This window comes from Ranitomeya variabilis, chromosome 1, assembly GCF_051348905.1.
Source record: "Ranitomeya variabilis isolate aRanVar5 chromosome 1, aRanVar5.hap1, whole genome shotgun sequence".
In the NCBI taxonomy this organism is placed as follows: domain Eukaryota; kingdom Metazoa; phylum Chordata; class Amphibia; order Anura; family Dendrobatidae; genus Ranitomeya; species Ranitomeya variabilis.
In genome coordinates, this window is record NC_135232.1 from 274,737,083 (window position 1) to 274,756,339 (window position 19,257).

The 19,257-nt window shown below is 42.2% G+C and overlaps 1 protein-coding gene across 7 annotated transcripts in view; it reads left to right on the forward strand.

Annotated features, from left to right (window-relative positions):
• The first annotated feature begins 13,678 nt into the window (after positions 1-13,678).
• The window catches only part of MSI1 (musashi RNA binding protein 1), a 39,708-nt gene continuing 34,129 nt past the window's right edge, over positions 13,679-19,257 (forward strand). Inside the window, exons 1-4 of one of the 7 annotated variants that reach the window (XM_077294525.1) lie at positions 13,679-13,881; positions 15,176-15,216; positions 15,487-15,568; positions 15,661-15,745. In XM_077294525.1, coding sequence (XP_077150640.1) covers positions 13,823-13,881; positions 15,176-15,216; positions 15,487-15,568; positions 15,661-15,745 — 267 coding nt within the window. In that variant the 5' untranslated portion in view covers positions 13,679-13,822. Of the gene's footprint in view, positions 13,882-15,175; positions 15,217-15,486; positions 15,569-15,660; positions 15,746-16,094; positions 16,129-17,532; positions 17,705-19,156; positions 19,208-19,257 lie in introns of those variants that run through there. The other 6 variants (XM_077294532.1, XM_077294557.1, XM_077294564.1 and 3 more) reach the window with 6 other exon arrangements.

Below are 19,257 nucleotides of genomic sequence, written 5' to 3' on the forward strand. Positions count from 1 at the left end.
AGATAGCTAGTGATCCATCATTTACTAATAATCAATAGCTGCAAAAAAAAAAAAAAGGAAATCATGTTCTCTTTCTCTATAAATATATATACCTGTGAAATGTGTGAGGGTCTGTGTATGTATATACTGTATGTGTGTATATATATACAGTATATATATATATATATTCTTAACATAATAATAAGGCATCATGACATCCAGAGGATACAAATAATGCATATATTTACATTAATGGAAGAAAGAGACAATCAAGATGTCAAGAAAATGACATCATCAATATGACAACCATAGACTTCTCTGCCTGGTTAGGACATGGAATGTAAGTGCTTGGGTCTAAGTATTGCCTCTGGAGGTTGGGTGGGTGAAAGATTTGGACAAACTGGGTTTTAAGAGTTCCCTGGAAGTGGCCTCTGCAGTTTGTACCAAGTGAGTGATAGATGGGAGGCGCTGGGCTATGCCTGTGGGTCTCTTTCCCAGCTCCTGTTTGCTCTCCGCTCCCATTGATCAGGCATGTGGAAACATTCCGCCTCCTGTACTCCCATTGTCAGAATCATGTTGCCAAGCTGCAGCTGCCCTCAATAACTTCACCACAACCCCCACCTTTTGGGCACCGACCTGTGCCATTTACCCACTGTCCAGTTGCAGACATACTAGCATCTTTGGGAGGGAAACCATAAGTACTTCATGATCATAACCTGCCTGCTGAAGACTAACACCTCAGTGCATGATGAAAGCTAGTATATGGAAAAATACATTGAAGTTGTACTGGGCAGTTATGATGCCAACAGCGCTGATGTGGGTCTTTCTTTTCGAGTTCCTAATGAGATGTAATGTGATGTTCTAAGATTGGGGTCTTTGTGGGGAGGCTTTCTGGGGGGCTCCAGCATGTTCCCTGAGCTTGAAGGACACTGGAAGTGCTGAGCTCAGCTGATTAGCATAACAATCCCTGCAGATCCTCTTCATCCTGCACTAACGCTGGGCTTTTCAATCCAATTTCCAGCCTCCTTCTTTAGCTGATTACATCAACTGGGAGGAGGGGACTGACCTTAAATCGATGCAGCATCTCCACAAACAGAGTATATAGGTCACCATGAGATGGATGGAAACAGCTTGTAACAGAGGGGACCAAGAACCGTACATAGTGATACAGAGATACAGTGTGAGAGGGAGAGAGGAGGACATTGTGGGAGGGAAGGAGGAAGTGGGAGAACATCACTGCTTCACCAGGTGATCTTGCAGGTAGAAACTCCTTAGTCCTTGAGCTGCGGCCATGCTCTAGTGCTGTTCATGTAGAAAGACACATCCTTAATGTGGGAAAATAATCATAGTCTATAACAAAAATGCTGAACACTGATGTCCTATCATTTATCGTTTCAACCACGACACTTGAAAAATGAATATTCTAAGAGTGTAAGTTTTGTTCGCTCATGAGAAAATCCTAATTCTGGATACTTTAGACCCAGCTCCCCCACCTGTGAATTCTTATGAATGCGCCTCTGCTTCCCACATGAGCTCACAAAGCCCTCCCTGCTCTTGTTGTCTGGAATAAAAGCTTCTATTGAGGCCCTCCCTGTAATCTCGGCAGGTCCTTCTTACCCTCTGGAATTCTTATGCGAGGCACAAGTTAATTTCAGTTTGCTAAACTAAGAGGGAACCGGGAAAGGACCTGTTTAGCAGGACGCATAGTAAAGTGTGCATCTGTCCAACCATCAAGTCCCAACAGATAGACTTCTGAGTGTAGTATTGGATGAGCCTCCGTATTAGGCCACGTTCAGTATATGTAAGCCAAAACCAGGAGTGGGGGATAAATCCAGAAGTGGTGACGTGTTTCTATTATCCTTTTCCTCTGATTGTTCCACTCCTGGTTTTAGCTTACAAATACTGAGGTAAAATACTGACCCAATACTGAACGTGTTTATGTGGCCTCAGATGGCATGTGATAGAGTCCCTGTATGACCCCATACGTACTGTTTCTGTAATATGGTAATATTCGAGATAAAACCTATAAAATCCTTTTATAATTTGGGATTCTTATGGACATTGAGTGCACATACTTCATAGTTTCTTCAAACATTCAGCCTGTTTGATATTACAGAGTTAGTTTTATTTTCCGTATTTAATATCAGTTTTATGTAAGTTATATACATAATTATGCTTATTATGAAAGAAGTATGCTTTATAAATAAACGTTATTATATAAAAAGTATAGGCAAGCTTTCTGGAAAACTAAAGAAAAAAACTAGATTGCATCTAGGCCTGAATAGCTAATATAGTCAGCAGTATGCTGCATTTTCATATACCATATTTTCTGCTTTTGCAAGTTGTAGCTTGAGACTAGGAAAGAAATGCTCAAAAAGGAAGAAGTGCAATTCTGCTGATGGTTATTTCTGGTTTTATTTCACCCTTAGAGATTCATTACTTTTTACCTACCGGAATGATCTGCTATATACTTTAATGGCTTTGCAATGTTTGTTCAGTGGAGGCAAATGCTTATATTGCCAGTTGCTGTGAGGTGCCTAAAGCCAATAAACGGAAACAGCCAGAAAAGGTTTAATTTGGGCTAAATAATGTTGTGTGTAATAGCAAACAATAATATTTTACAATCACGTTAAATCTCAGTTGTTATACCAGTAATAAAAGTAATGTGCATCAATTACTTTATTTTATGGTAATTATTGTTTTGTTTTTTTTTTTAATCTATCTATCTATCTGTCTGTCTCATATCTATCATATGTCTATCTATCTGTATGTTTGTCTATCTATCATATGTTTATCTATGTATCTATAGCAAAAAATGGAACAGCACATTATTATTCTTTGGGTGCACAGGCCTTCTCTGCAATCTATCTACTTTGCAATAGTTATAATGCCATAAGAAAAAATCAGGCAGCACTCCTCCTTTAGGTGAAATTATGCGGTTAATTATTCAGATCCACATGGCAGGCGACGTTTCGGCTCCTATGGAGCCTTTCTCAAGCTTGAGAAAGGCTCCATAGAAGCCGAAACGTCGCCTGCCATGTGGGTCTGAATAAATAACCACAGAATTTCACCTAAAGGAAGAGTGCTGCCTGATTTTTTCCAATGGCATTCTATCTATCTATCTGGAAAAAAATCAGCAACACTCCAGTTTGTCAAGTAAAGACTCTGCTGTGAGGTCGAAACGTTGCACCACTTGGTGCTGGATTAAAGCCCACAATTTTTCCTTGAACTGGAGTGCTGCTGATTTTTTTCCATTTATATTTTGCGTTGGACAACTGCATTATTCAGGAAGTATTGCACCCAAAATCTGCTCAAGTTTGTGCTGCTATCTGTCTTTTCTATTTATCTATCTATGTACCCATTTATTTATCTATCTATTTATTGTCTATCCATCTACTAATTTATCTATCTGTATGTCTGTCTATCTATCATTCTATCTATCTATATATTTATCTATGATATGTCTATCTCTTTCTATCTATTTATGTATCCTTTGTCTGTCTATTATATTATCTATAGATCAATCTATTTAATTTGCTATGTATCTATCATCTATCTGTCTAACACATGTCTATCTATCTTTCTCTATCGTCGTATCTATGTATCATATGGCCATTAGAGATTAGCGAATTTGCTCGGGTTCCCTCTTATTCGACAAGCTATAGATTTTGCCTAATAAGCTGCAGAGGGAACCCGGCTTCCTGGATCGTGCCGGCCGATCAGCTGATCAGCACTGCAGCTGCATGTGTTGCGGCTGTGTCACACTCACGACACAGGCAGCTGCGGCCCCGATCACCGCGATCCAAGAAGGCGGATTCCCTCTGCAGCTTTTTAGGCAAAATCTATAGCTTGCTGAATAAGAGGGAACCCGAGCAAATTCACTCATCTCTAATGGCTATTCATCATTTTGCAGTTGGAGCCTTTATTACTTTAACTTATGCATTCCTGTTAAATGTCTTTTTTTGTGCCATCTCTAGACAGCTTTATAAATGCTGGATGGCCATTCAAGCTCCTCCTTATATTCCAGCGCTGAGAGAATGGCCTAGTCTGCTTGTTGCACAATTATACATACACTAGATGGTGGCCCGATTCTATTGCATCGGGTATTCTAGAATATGTATGTAGTTTATTTATGAAGATTTAAGAATAATGCAATGAATATACAAGATTTTCCGGGTAAAATATATACATTATTATTAAATTTTATTGCTCATAGAACTTAATACAACTGAATGAAATTATTAAACAGATCATCAAAATATATAAACCATTACATGAATATCTAACTGTATTTAAATAAATCATCTGATGAAAAAAGTACATCGACACTATATTTGTTAACAATATCATCCCAAAATATTTTTGTACACCACATTGACTGACTGAACGTGTTCTGAAAATGTGAGTGAACTATGTCGCACTGTGACTGACAGAATGTGTTCTGAAAATGTGAGTGAACTACGTCACACTGTGACTGACAGAACTTGTTCAGTAAACGTGACTGAACTACATGGCACTGTGACTGACAGAACTTGTTCAGTAAACGTGACTGAACTACGTGGCACTGTGACTGACAGAACTTGTTCAGTAAACGTGACTGAACTACGTGGCACTGTGACTGACAGAACTTGTCCAGTAAACGTGACTGAACTACATCACACTGTGACTGACAGAACTTTTTCACTAAACGGGACTGAACTACGTGGCACTGACTCACAGAAAGTGTTCAGTAAATGTGACTGAACTACGTGGCACTGTGACTGACAGAACTTGTTCAGTAAACGTGACTGAACTACGTGGCACTGTGACTGACAGAACTTGTTCAGTAAACGTGAATGAACTGCGTGGCGACCAATCAGCGACGTGGGATTTCCTTTGCAGACAGAATTAGAAGATTATATAGTAGACTAGATGGTGGCCCGATTCTAACGCATCGGGTATTCTAGAATATGTATGTAGTTTATTTATGAAGTAAACGTGAGTGAACTATGTTGCACTGTGACTGACAGAACTTGTTCAGTAAACGTGACTAAACTACGTGGCACTGTGACTGACAGAACTTGTTCAGTAAACGTGAATGAACTATGTGGCGACCAATCAGCGACGTGGGATTTCCGTTGCAGACAGAATTAGACGATTATATAGTAGACTAGATGCTGGCCCGATTCTAACGCATCAGGTATTCTAGAATATGTATGTAGTTTACTTATGAAGTAAACGTGAGTGAACTATGTCGCACTGTGACTGACAGAACTTGTTCAGTAAATGTGAGTGAACTATATGGCGACCAATCAACGATGTGGGATTTCCGTTACAAACAAACCGAATTAGACCATTATATAGTAGACTAGATGGTGGCCCGATTCTAATACATCGGGTATTCTAGAATATCTATGTAGTTTATTTATGAAGTAAATGTGAGTGAACTATGTGGCACTGTGACTGACAGAACTTGTTCAGTAAACGTGACTGAACTACGTGGCACTGTTACTGACAGAACTTGTTCAATAAACGTGACTGAACTACATCACACTGATTGACAGAACTTGTTCTGGTGCGACCAATCAGCGATGCGGGATTTCCGTTACAGACAGAATTAGACGATTATATAGTAGATGGCCATGTAGACATACTAATTTCTACAGCACATACATACACAGGCCTGTATTGTTTCAGTATATACTGTAGATATATAATGTAAATAGGTGAGCTCCTTCCTTTCTCATTGCAATATTTTTCATAGTTCTTATTGATGTTTTACATTCCAAAACCCATCCTGCACCCTTGTACCACCAGTTGATTTATATTTATGGGGGTTTAATCTATTTTGGGACACATAGCAATAGAAACATACACAAATTGGGATGATGGATGTACTCCTGAGGGATTAGTACAGATGAGTCAGTTGCAGAGATTGATGTAAGTAATATATGCATTTCTGATGGGGGATGGGGTGTAAAAAAGACTGTTTTTCCTATTACTCTCAAAGCAGTCATGAGTACCCTTGTTAAAATCCAATAGAATGCTTACTCTTAAGTGGATTTTCCATCAGATTTTAGTTTTCCTTGGAAATCCCTAATGGTTTGCTGGCTTCTGATACTTATGAAAAGGTGTATGGAAAACTACAGCTTCCATCACTACTGGTGTAAATAGTCATTCCCTCAAGGGGCTTAACTTGGTGATGGAATAAAGGATATGGCTTAACATTCTATTGAAAGCAACATGTTATTACAAAAGCCAGTTCACCATCATTTTAGAAACGATTAATTCAAATAGTGATCAAACACTGAATTAGATTTGTCAGGACTACGAAGGAGAGATGGAGTGCAATCGTATTGTCTGTAAGGTCATTTATCAGAAGAAACAACAGCGTTAAGCATTTTATTATGCAGTGACACAATGGATGCCGGGTTCTTGATGTTTGGGATATCAGCATTTGGTCTTATTATTTGTTTTGGTCATTTATATTACACTAACATATTCTGCAACTCTATGCAAAAAATATTCATTCCCATCAGTCCCTGTAACCACTAATGCCCATAATCTGCAGAAATACTAGCTATAAGTGGTGTGAACAATGTACAAGTAAGACTCTCTTCACATCTGTATTGCATCACATCTTATAGCAAAAATCCTATTGCAGTGTCAGCGGTGACTTATATGACTGTTACTAATGATGCCTAATGGCCACCATTGAATTTTTAAGGGGTCTGTTGGTGACAAATCCTTTACTATGTGTTAAGGACTATGAATGAAGGTGGATTCTAAGGGAGCTGATCCTGCGCCTGTTCCTTAGATGTATTTTTGATATGTCAGAAGACCATTTTTACTCATGGATCTTCTATTACTCCTATTAGGGAGCCTGTGACTTTGGATAACACTATTATCCTGCAGATATAGGGTTAATCTGCATGGTAACATCATTAGGAAGGTGCTCGGCCACCGTACTGATAGCGCAGCTCCTGGGAGAAAATGAACTTTATTCTTCACTGTAGCCACTGGTTTTCAGTCATACAGGTGTGCCAACAGTCACTGCTCACAGCATTGTGATTGGAGGCTGTAAGCGTGCACCAGCACATTGACTGACAGCCAGCTCTGCAGTTGCGGGGCATACTTACTGCAGCCACACACAATGGTGTGAGCTGTGACCGTAGCCGCGCCGATGCGCCTGTATGACTGAATAACAGAGGCTCCTTGGAGGAGTAAAATTAATTTTCTCCCAGTAGCTGTGCTTTCAGTACACTGGTCAGACACCTTCCTAACCTGTGGGTTTACAGCATTATCCAAAGTGACAGGTTCCCTTTCAGGGTTAAAAAAATGTACAAAGATTTGAATTGGTGAAACTTATTACTGCACGCCACGCTATCCTTCCATCTTCTATGTTTCACCTCTTTTATCCACCAAAACTATCATTTATTTCACCTCTTTATTCTGCTCACTTATATAGGGCCATTAAAGGGAATCTGTCACCACAAAATTCGCCTATAAGCTAAGCCCACCGGCATCAGGGGCTTATCTACAGCATTCTGTAATGCTGTAGATAAGCCCCCATGTGACCTGAAAGAGAAGAAAAACAGGTTATATTATACTCACCCAGGGGCAGTCCTGCTGCGGTCCGGTCCGATGGATGTTGCGGTCCGGGTCCAGCGCCTCCCATCTTCATACGATCACATCCTCTTCTTTTATTCCTGCCGTTGCTCCGGCGCAGGCGTACTTTATCTGCCCTCTTGAGGGCAGAGCAAAGTACTGCAGTGCGCAGGCGCTGGAAAAGGTCAGAGAGGCCCGATGCCTGCGACTTGCAGTACTTTGCTCTGCCCTCAACAGGGCAGACAAAGTACACCTGTGCCGGAGCCGCGGCAGGAAGACAAGAAGAGGACGTCATTGTATGAAGATGGGAGGCACCGGACCTGGACCACGATGCCCATTCGAATGGACCGCAGCGGGACCGCCCCTGGGTGAGTATAATCTAACTTGTTTTTCTTCTCTTTCAGGTAACATCGGGGGCTTATCTACAGCATTACAGAATGCTGTAGATAAGCCCCTGATGCCGGTGGCCTTAGCTTATAGGCGAATTTTGGGGTGACGGATTCCCTGATTCCCTTTAATTCCACAGCACTTTACTGTCCCCATTGGGGCTCACAATCTAAATGCCCTATCAGTATGTCTTTAGTGTGTGGAAGGAAACCCACGCAAACACAGGGAGAACATACAAACCCCTTGTAGATGTTGTCCTTTAGTGGGATTCAAACCCAGCGCTGCAAAGCTACAATGCTAACCACTGAGCCACCGTGCTGACCGGTGTCTATCGCTCTGTCTATTTATGTACCTACAGTGGGTACAGAAAGTATTCATACTCCTTTAAATTTTTTACTCTGTTTCATTGCAGCCATTTGGTAAATTAAAAAAAGTTCATTTTTTTCTCATTAATGTACACTCTGCATCCCATCTTGACTGAAAAAAACAAATGTAGTAATTTTTGCAAATTTATTAAAAAAGAAACACTGAAATATCTCATGGTCATAAGTATTCAGACCCTTTGCTCAGTATTGAGTAGAAGCACCTTTTGCGCTAGTACAGCCATGAGTCTTCTTGGGAATGATGCAAAAAGTTTTTCACACCTGGATTTGGGAATCCTCTGCTATTCTTCCTTGCAGATCCTCTTCAGTTCCATCAGGTTGGATGGCGAACGTTGGTGGACAGCCATTTTCAGGTCTCTCCAGAGATGCTCAATTGGGTTTAGGTCAGGGCTCTGGCTGGGCCAGTCAAGAATGGTCACAGAGTTGTTCTGAAGCCACTCCTTTGTTATTTTAGCTGTGTGCTTAGCCTCACTGTCTTGTTGGAAGGTGAACCTTTGGCCAAGTCTGAGGTCCAGAGCACTCTGGAAGAGGTTTTAATAATAATAATAATTTTATTTATATAGCGCCAACATATTCCGCAGCGCTTTACAACTTATAGAGGGGACTTATACAGACAACAGACATTACAGCATAACAGAAATCACAGTTCAAAACAGATACCAGGAGGAAAGAGGGCCCTGCTGCTCGCAAGCTTACAATCTATGAGGAAAAGGGGAGACACAAGAGGTTTTCATCCAGGATATCTCTGTACTTGGCCCCATTCATATTTCCTTCAATGACAATCAGTCGTCCTGTCCTGCAGCTGAAAAACACCCACGTAGCATGATGCTACCACCACGTTTCACTGTTGGGATTGTATTGGGCAGGTGATGAGCCTTTCTCCACACATACCGCTTAGAATTATCACCAAAAACATCTATCTTCGTCTCATCAGACCAGAGAATCTTATTTCTCATAGTCTGGGAGTCCTTCATGTGTTTTTTAGCTAACTTTATGCGGGCTTTCATATGTCTTGCACTGAGGAGAGGCTTCCGTCAGGCCACTCTGCAATAAAGGCCTGACTGGTGGAGGGGCTGCAGTGATAGTTGACTTTGTGGAACTTTCTCCCATCTCCCTACTGCATCTCTGGAGCGGAGCCACAGTGATCTTGGGGTTCTTCTTTACCTCTCTCACCAAGGCTCTTCTCCCACGATTGCTCAGTTTGGCTGGACGGCCAGGTCTAGGGAGACTTCTGGTGGTCCCAAACGTCTTCCATGTAAGGATTATGGAAGCCACTATGCTCTTAGGAACCTTGAATACTGGAGAAAATTCTGTTGTAACCTTGGCCAGATCTGTGGCTTGCCACAATTCTGTCTCTGAGCTCCTTGGCCAGTTCCTTTGATCTCATGATTCTCATGTGGTCTGGCATGCACTGTGAGGTCTTATATAGGTGTGTGCCTTTGCAATGAAGGAGTAGAACCATCTCAAGGAGGATCACAAGGAAATGGACAGCATGTGACTTAAATATGAGTGTCTGAGCAAAGGGTCTGAATACTTATGACCATGTAACGTTTCAGTTTTTATTTTTTAGTAAATTTGCAAAAATTTCTACATTTCTGTTTTTTTTCTGTCATGATGGGGTGCAGAATGTACATTAATGTGAAAAAAATAACTTTTTTGAATTTACGAAATGGCTGCAATGAAACAAAGAGTGAAAAATTTGAAGGGGTGTGAATACTTTCCGTACCCACTGTATCTATCTATTATCAATGTTTCACCTTTTTTTTTGTATATCTATCCATCCATCTGGTTTTCAGTTATGTTTATACCCATTTTATAAAAAATTCCCTAAATTTGTCTTCAACTTTTTTTTAGCCTTTTCAGAGCAAAAACTTGCATGATCTGTTAGAATGCCACACACAACCATAACATTTGCGGACAGATTTATGGCGTGCACTGAGTGGAGTACATTTGCGCCAAATTTTTTTTTACTTTTTAAAAAGTCATAAATGTTGAATTAACTGCAAACATTTATATTACACGAACCATGCTCACAATGTCTAACAAAGAAAAAACAACAGACAAACAAGTAGAAAATAGATGGAAAATTCATCAATTTAAAAAAGGAATTTGGCACGAACCAAAAACACAGACTGAAAAAGTGAAAAAACTTTTTCCTTTAATATTGGCTGCACTGGAAACATTAGAGAACATTAGATAGGATCCCACACTAGGAAATATTTGGGACTTATTTTCTTATACTAGGAAACAATTCCTTCTTATAAATCTAGTTCCCATCCTAAAACATTGAAACATTTCATTGAAATTGCAACACCAAGAAGGAAAAGTTGTGGAATAAGGAAATCACTAGATTGATAGACATGCTAATGATAAACAAATAATGGAAATAATGGGTCTGATTCACAAACATGTTTATGACAGAATTCTGGCTTAAAACCCCTTTAAAAATTGCACATTTTTTGTTGCAACTGAGAAGTTGTGCAAAAATTCTGCTGCTTTTGAGCTTTTCACGTGTACTTCTTAAAGGGGATGTCTGGTCTAAAATGACAAGTCTGCAGTGACTCCATGTGACTGCTGCCTTGTGAATCCTCCCAGCGTACGCGCTGCTTGTTATGCGGATTCGCCGCTGTTAGTGCTGAGAATGGCAATCGTGATCAGAAGTATGCAATATGCATCCTCTCAGCCACAACCTGACTAGACTGGTTCTAGACTCGCGCAATACACTTGCATTGAGCGTGCTGGAATCAGTCTGGTGCCACACTTAGAAATTCCAGCACTTACACGTCTTGCGTGCTATCAATGAGCTTATTAATGGTTGTTTGAGTAATGTTCTGCCATGCTGAATGCACTTGGGCATGGAAATCATCAAGATCCGCTGCTGGCAGCTTGTCATGGGGAAACTAGGTGAGCGAGAGCTAAATACCCGGGCCCCTGCAGTTTCCCTCAGACTAGGGAAATCCTGACTGACCCTCTACCTGGAGTTTACACTGATGGTGTGCATGTCCAGGCCTCGAACCTCACCCTAACTCCTGTAATAACCCTAGGCTGATACCTCCGCCCTCCACCCAGTGAAGAGGTAATATTCCAATACCCACATATAGAACAGACAAGGATAAAGGAAAATATACACCACGCCGCAGTCACTCAAGAATACACTATAAATGTGCAGGGCAAAATAAATACAAATATAGGAAGGAGTAAATAAGACAGAGGAAAATACACCACCAGCAACGAATCTCCAAACCAGCTCTCCACTCCAGACCAAGATAACAACGCACAAGACAGAAGCTATAATCGGGGACGCCCAATGAACAGGAGAACTATTTAAAGGCCATGGGCATGGCCCAGCTTCCAATCCGAGGATCAGGTAAATTAACCCCGGAACAGCTAGACAAAATCTAGCAGATGCCAATGAGCAAATAGTGGTCAACAGCGGAATTACCGCTGTCTGTCGGACGACCTGGTCTGAACAGCGTCCGACATGACACAGCTCCCTTTGCAATTCACAACCATTGATGTCTCAAATGTGCTCTTGATGACTTGTGTGCACATTTGGATTCATCATGGCAGAATACTGTTCAGACAACCATTAGTAACATCACTGATAACAGCCAAGGTGTGTAAGTGTGGGGATTTCTGCATGTGGAGCTCATAATCTATTAAAAATAAACAGATCTTTAGAAAATATTGTTTCCATGTTTCCATTATTTGTATGTCAGTAACTTGTCTATAGCTGCTGTGATTTTCAGACATCTACGACTTTTCCTTCTTGGTGCTGTCATTTCAACATTGGTCAGTGTATTTCAGTGTGAAATTGTTTGAGCAGACCGTCGTGATAACAGAAGCTAAGCTGCAAGGGCTAATTCTCGTATCGCGATTATAAAATCAACTTCAATTTCATTTGCCTTTTTTTGTGCCTTTTAGGATTTGCTATACAAGAGCATTAAAGGGGTTGTCCAGTCTCAGAAGAAAAGTCGGTGGTCACACTATGTGACTGCACATTGCCGGATGGTGAAAGTGTGTGATGTGCAGACCGTTGCGATTCCCGGCTCAGGTGGGCAACCACGTGACCACACAAGTGCGAGTTGTATACTTGCCTACTAGACTTCTGCACGTCTCTCACTGCTACTAAGAAGAGCAAAGTAAGACTAGTCGAGACATGACCACACGTAAGCAAATTGCCCTCGTGGTCACGTGACACCCCCTGTACGGGGAATACGGGGGAAGAGTAACAGTGCGTGCATTCCGCAGTCTACAGTCAAATACAAGGACTCAAAACTTTTCTTCTGAGACCAGACAACCCTTTTAACTAGTTATTTGCTTTCTCAATGATATAGTATCAGCTAAAAGCCCAAAGTCTTGTAAATCACATGAGCACAGAGCTGATTCCTGGCGATGTTTAGGGCTCCTTTTGGGATTCTTCCTTTATTAAGAACCCAGAGAAGGTTGTAACAAAGCTGAATGTCCTAGTGGAAGCACAGGCAGGGCTCAGCGCCTGATGCCAGTCACTGTGCAGACCGCCAGGCCCTCATTCAGAACACGCACCCATTATAATCTATGGGACTGTTCACATGTTCGTTGCTTTTTTACGCAGACTCCGTGTCATCAAAAAGAAAAAAACAGAGGCGTCCATGTTTGATCCAAGTCATAGATCAATTGCACTCATACAAGTCTATTGGTGCTAGAACATTTTTTTTTTTCAGGTACTGGATTAACTCCTTGTGCCAAGTGTTTTTTTTACATTGCACATTAATGTTTTTTTCATGCAAGGTTAACAGACGCCGCACTGATGGCAATAACGGTCACACTGACCAAGCACGGCGACACGTCTGAATGAGGCCTACTGCTCAGCCAGTGTGAACAGGGCAGAATCTCATCCCCATCCCCATCCCCATCCCCATCCCCATCCCCACATGGGCTATGGTAGATGGCTCCCGCTTCTCACACCAGGATAATGTGCTGGGAAATCTTCACACACGCTGAATGATGATGGAGATGATGGGGGTTATCCTTAGGGTACAGCCTGCACACATGAAGACTTCTTCCAGTGCTGCACATGGCATCTGCCACCTCTGATGATGCCAGTCTTAGGTCAGTACCAGCCAGGCTGGGCAGTGAGGGATGACAGGTCCCTGGAAACCACGGCTATAGGGCTAATGATTGCTATTACCGCTTTATATGTAGTCCGGGTGGAATGCCATCCCCACCCCCAACACTTTTCCAGTGGCTTTAGGGACAGTGAGTGGCAAGCTGGCTCAGTAGGGGGGGGGGGCAGGTGTCAGGGAGGGCTCCAGGTCAGGGGGCGGGGCATAGCGCTACTCTGGAGGCGGGGTCTAACAGTGGAGCGCTGCTTCCTTTTTGGTTAAACCGCTAGGTTCTGTCCCAGAGGGGGGTGTGGCCATGTGGTGGTGGGCGGGGCCGGCACGCCCCCTTCCATCCTCTTGTCCCGGGAGCTGCCTCCGTTCTCAGGAGCCGCCAGAGACCGAATGGAGACAGAAGCGCCCCAGCCCGGACTGTCGCCCCCGGACTCTGCGCACGACCCTTGGTAAGGTGCTCGGCTCACCCTCATGCCCGGCGCCGTACGTCCGCTGAGCGCTGTGGTGGCCGCAGGAGGGCATCTTACGAGGGGAGGTACCTGGGTACATGAGGACCTACTGTGCAGGGACATGAGTGCAGAGAGGCCACACCGGAGCTCGCACGGGGAGTTGTGGGGTCACCTCTGGGGAGGCAGGAGGAGCGATGGCCAGTGCAGCACCGGGACTATGGCTGCCAGCTCCCTGCCGGCTCCTGTGCAGCCAAAGTTTAAGTGGCACTTTGGTGACTGAGCCCTCAGACTGGCATGTGCCCTGTGCTAGGTGAGACCTGTGCTCTCCTGTGAGGAGGAGGAGGATTTCTATCACTGCCATTCCGGCAGCACTGGCCTGTGCCTTTAATCCTTGGTGCTGAACATCCTGTGTATGAGTGAGAGCATCACTGTCATCAGTCCTGACCCAACATCTGCGCCCATAATGTCACGTATGATCGTCCGGACAGTCCAGACAAACACGAGACAGGAATCACTCCTGTAGTGAAAGATCAGAGCGAACAAGGGGTTAATGTCGCCTCTGAAGTTTCCCAATGGTCCCACAAGTCACAACTGTAACTACAGGAGTTTCTGCAGGCTTGTAATGCTACTCATTGTCACTTTATATATTGAGAAATAAATGCATACATATATATATATATATATATATATATATATATATATATATATATATATATATAAATATATACACACACATATATATATATATATATATATATATATATATATATATATATATATATATATATATATATATATATATATAATGTTCCTCTGTCCCTCTCTGGGTGAGCTGGAGTTCGGCATAGATGCATAGACTGCAGAATTTCGGTAGTGTTTTAGGAGGGTGATGACGCTGAGGACTATTACATGGCATCTCTGATTTGGAAACTTTGGACAGGTGCTTGGAGTGCTGCTTCTTCCCCTATGGAGCTGTACGTGCTGCCTGTCGGACCTATTGTCATCATGTAGGGCACGGTATTTGCCCCTGCAGCCGGTCGGCGCGGCGGCGGCAGCTCTGAGGCCCTCTCTTTTCATCTTCAGTTCTTGCCCCGGTTTACATTTTTAATGCTGTCCGTTATTCAGGTATTTTTGCAGCGTCCTGACGTCCCTCTTGAAGACGACATCCAGCGAGACGTCCCTGCCGCCGTCCGTGTCGTGTGATCTCCATGTTCACACAAATAAGTTCTGACCTAGCATTTGCCTTTTGTTCGTCTTTCCTGACGCTTCTTCGTGTTCCTTTTTGTCCTTCCAGCAAAATGTTCATCGGGGGACTGAGCTGGCAGACGACACAAGGTGAGCGGAATCATGGCACGTAGCGGATTCAGAGAGTGGGGTGGGCAGCATGTTCGGGTTGTGAATTGTTAGCGCCCCTGTACTTTTTCACCCCTTTTTTTCTTCCGTGTCCCCCACCCTTTTCTTTCTTTCTCCCTCATATGTGCACCCTCCCTCCATCGCGTTCTCTCCCTCTCCCTTTTGCTTGGACACGATGTGATTGGATTTTCTGTTGCATTCTGGGATCCGTCTGCCTCGCTTGGTTGTGATAGGCTGCTCTTGTGTTTCTAGAGGGCCTGCGGGAGTATTTCAGTCAATTCGGGGATGTGAAAGAGTGTCTTGTGATGAGAGATCCATTAACCAAGAGATCCAGGTGAGGTTCGGTAGAACAATTCATTTGGTGTGCTATCTCCTAAGCTCATGTAGGTCACCGGTCTGATTCTCCCACACTTTGCTGTTCATTAGGGGTTTTGGATTCGTCACTTTTATGGACCAGGCCGGAGTGGACAAGGTCCTTGCTCAATCAAGACATGAACTGGACTCAAAGACGGTATGGAAATCATTGCTGCACTTGTAAGATGTTCGGTGGCGATAGGTAGAATGGACTTGGCTGTGTACATAACATTATTGTGGTTTTTGTCATTACAAGTATATTTGTTGTGTATAAGATGGTGTCGGAGTGGATAATCACCAAGGCCTACAGTCCACTAGCCAATATTCACAGAGTGAAGTTGGTCGAACAAAGGTTTATGCTTTGCACGGACTGTAGCAGACTTACCGCCAGTGCAAAGTTCATAAGAGATCTCCAGCTTTAGTGGCGCAGTGGTGTCAACTGCTCCAGATAATACGGACTTGCTCGTCATTTGTGTGAAAAGTAAAGTATCTTTTTTGTTTAGCAGGCAAGCAATTTAGACAGCATGTGGGGGAAAGCAGGTATGATACTGTGTTGTATAGGTTGTGTCATTCCCATTAGTGATGCCACATACTAGATCACTAAAAAGAACCTAGTTAGACTGCTGTGTTCAGTACTGGAGACCAGATCTTAGAAGGTCGTCAGTTCGTACAACTGCTTTCCTATCACATATCCATTAATGTCTCTTAGATTTTTAGTTATTTATTCTATCATTTTTTTCCTTCTAAGATATACATGTTTGTGTGTTTCGCCTTATGATTCTTTGACCTTTTTTATGACCTGAAATGAATTGTTAGACATCTCTAGTGATTCGGTAGTAGATTACTACGCTGTAGTTTTGCTGTTTTCATGTTTTCCGTGTTATCAGCACCTGTAGATGTAGACATCAATGATTTCATTACCATCGTATTTGATGGAGAAGGTCAGATGCTTAGTTACGGTACTTTTCACAATAGAAAAGGACTGGCTTATGCTTCAACTCCCAAGATACCTAGAAATGTTTCCAAGCATCATACGTGGTACAGCAGACCTGTCATAATACCCCTTTGGCTTATAGAAAGTAATTATGGAATGTAACACAAGAGACTCATTTATTTATTTACCTGATTATTTGTAAATAATCCAAAGGCGGCAAATAAACAACAAAATGAATGAAAAACAAAAATCCAAAATCTTCAAATATTTTTAAGGTATTCATTAACAGTAACAATAATTATACGGAGGTTGATGAATATCCTCTATTGAAGTAAGCTCTAAGTTTCAGGCAAGAAGAGAATTTCACCATGCAATTCTTCCAGAACATTTCAGGTGGCAGGAGGAGCTTTCGTCAGGTTGTCATTATCATTAGCACTTCTCCCCAGAGGATTTACAACAGGTAGAAATCCGTGCACAGGGATCAGTAAGCTTCTGCGCGCATAAATATATGCATTGCCTGTTTACATCAAGTGTTTTTATTACTTATCTCCTTATTATAGCACCACCTTATACTGCAGCGCTGTACAAAGAGAGTATCCAAGTGATGCAACTCTAGTCATGGTGGGAAAAAAAAATCCCTGATCTCGTTCTTTTATTTTGTTCTATATACCCGAATTCTATAATTACTGGACATTTATTTTTACTGGTGATATTCTTTTCTTTCTCCTTGCTATTGATGGATGATTTTTTGGAAACGAGTAACCAGTACAGTCATTCCGTCAACTCCATGGCACTTTCCATTCAGCATAGAGCAGTGTGTCCCAGTCGGTGGGCTCTTGTTTATCACCAGAGCTGTGAGGCTCAGGGGACTGTGTCTCTGCAGACTCAGGGGGAGGGGGAGTAGCTGCTGTCCCCAAGCTTCTTGGATGGGAAGTTTCTTTTGTTACCTGGGAGGGGACAAGTGTGTGTTTCATACAAAGAACAGTTGGAAACAGAAGAGATGCAAATGTAGACACTTTATAATCTATCTGCGGTTGGAGGAGTAGGGGATTTGGTTGGAGCTGTGGAGGGTTACGTTAACAAAATTAGGGGAGGATGCCTATTTTAAACGAGGCGGTAACATGGACTGCGATATAAAAGTTTTCATTAAGTCGGGGTTTGATAGTCCTACATGACTACACGGTGAATTTTTAAAGTATTCTAATTTCTTCATTACTCTATAGATTGTTTACCATGTGGAAAGTTTCAGCAATAAGATATATATATATATATATATATATATATATACATGCAGCATGATGGCTTTGCATCATTGGGGTCCTGGATTCAAAGATTTACTGATAGGGAATTAAGATTGTGAGCCACGATGGGGCCAATTTCTGTAAAAGAGCTGTAGATTATGTTGGTGCTGTATAAAATAATGATGAATATATTAGCCTGTCATTAGTAAGTTGAGCAGACATATCTTCCAGAGATCATACATTAAAGTGAATCCCTACTGATCATGCTATTCATTTTCAGAAGCTTCCAATAATGTATCAGTCTTTTTAGGAACACCTAATAAACTTCTTTACCACCTTGTCACCACTTGAGATTTTTAAAAACATTTTGAAGAATTGTTCTTTGTAGTATAGAAAAGTAATGTAAAGTATAATGAATGACAACGGACCATCAGTACAACCTGCGTCTTACCTTGTACACTTGTAGAACTGTATACCTGTTTTGCGGACAGAGTGCTCGCCTCGGTACACAACTGCTTCAGTGTTCAGTGTGTATAATTGTGCCATAATTATCCCTGGATTTGATATTGGTAGATAGAGTTATCTGGAGGCTGATGCTTTGGTAAATTGTACTTTTTTGTTTTTTGAAGCTGCATGTAGATCATTACCTTCTATGTGCTTGTAACTGGACCCATGTGGGAATGAAGGCTTTTTTAAGCACAGAATGCCCTGTAATGCTGTCTCTGTCTGTCTTTACTCTTCCTGTCTCTTCTCCTGCTGCTGAATGCTACAGGTGTCTGTGCCATTTACCTGTAACAATAGTGACTTGTGTTTGGTGATGTGAAATTGGTGCATTCCCTCCTGCGCTGAGCTGCAGCTCTCTCACTTAATAGCATCTTCCTGGCCTTTGCTGACATAGCACAGAGGAATGTCATGACAAAGGGGTATTGTTGGGATATTCTATCTCCTGTTTTGATTTCTCTCCCCTGATGCCCAGAAGCACAAACATTCCCCAGTTCCTGACTACTCGGTGAGGGCTGCAGACTCTCTGCCAAATCTGACCCTGGTCAGGTATGCCGCCACTGTCCTTCCAGATCTGGTGTTGTGGTAGTAATAATCATTTCTTATAGGAAGAGGCTGCACACACACAACCTTACAAACATAAGACTTTCCCCATTTTTCACTGTCATTAGAAGTAGAGTTTTGGAAGAATGTGAATGTTGACCAATATGTTACTAATTACAATGACTAGACATGAAATCTCTATGACACCTACTTTCCGGATAAGAATACCCCTTCAGAAAAAGTAATATGCAAGGAGCTGCGCTCCTGGAGTGACTGTTTACAGTAACCATGGCAACCGGGGTGTCACTCCATTGATATAAGATCCGCACAAAGCATGTTTCCCCAAGGCACCTATATTGTACAGCAGAGTAAACTCGTGTCATCATCTGATCAGCAAATTGTAAGTTGTTTGGATTCTTTAGCTTTAAGTGATTGTCTAACTCTAATCTA